The 449-nt window shown below is 56.8% G+C and overlaps 2 protein-coding genes across 2 annotated transcripts in view; one reads left to right on the top strand and one right to left on the bottom strand.

Moving 5' to 3' along the window:
* Nucleotides 1-388, top strand: part of LOC125487756 (transferrin receptor protein 2-like) — an 11,694-nt gene extending 11,306 nt beyond the window's left edge. The window contains exon 9 of the mRNA XM_048619977.1: nucleotides 19-388. Within this exon, the coding sequence (XP_048475934.1) occupies nucleotides 19-373 (355 nt within the window). The 3' untranslated portion in view covers nucleotides 374-388. The remainder of the gene's footprint in view (nucleotides 1-18) is intronic.
* The window catches only part of LOC109925754 (ephrin type-B receptor 4-like), a 190,249-nt gene that overhangs the window by 163,755 nt on the left and 26,045 nt on the right, over nucleotides 1-449 (bottom strand). The window lies entirely within an intron of this gene.

Genomic DNA, 449 nt, shown 5'->3' with positions numbered 1-449 from the left:
TTTCTCTGGGATTTGCAGTAAGTTACGGGGACAGGAGGCTCCTATACCATGGAGGGGTAAACTCCCTCACGTCACCTACAATCTTGGTCCTGACTTGGAGAATCCAGGGGATCAGATCCAGTTCAGCGTCTGTAGCCGCATGGTCCCCACGATGATCAGCAACGTCTTTGGCTCCATCGATGGCTTCTCAGAACCCGGTGAGGATGACAGTGCGTTCGGGGGCACTCGCCACACAGCCAGCTCACCCGCATCCGTGCTCCCTACCCACTTACCCCACCCAACCCTCTCCCCATCTCCTAACCCCTACCCCGTCCCGGCCACAGGTCTGTGCTACATTTACCCTGAGTGTGTCAGCGTGAGTGTGAGTGTGTGAGGGTGAGTGTGAGTGTATGAGGGTGAGTGTGAGTGTGTGTGTGAGGGTGAGGGTGAGTGTGAGTGTGTGAGGGTGA

Source organism: Rhincodon typus, chromosome 45 (genome assembly GCF_021869965.1).
Source record: "Rhincodon typus isolate 14 chromosome 45, sRhiTyp1.1, whole genome shotgun sequence".
Taxonomy (NCBI): domain Eukaryota; kingdom Metazoa; phylum Chordata; class Chondrichthyes; order Orectolobiformes; family Rhincodontidae; genus Rhincodon; species Rhincodon typus.
This window is presented reverse-complemented; position numbering and strand designations above follow the sequence as displayed.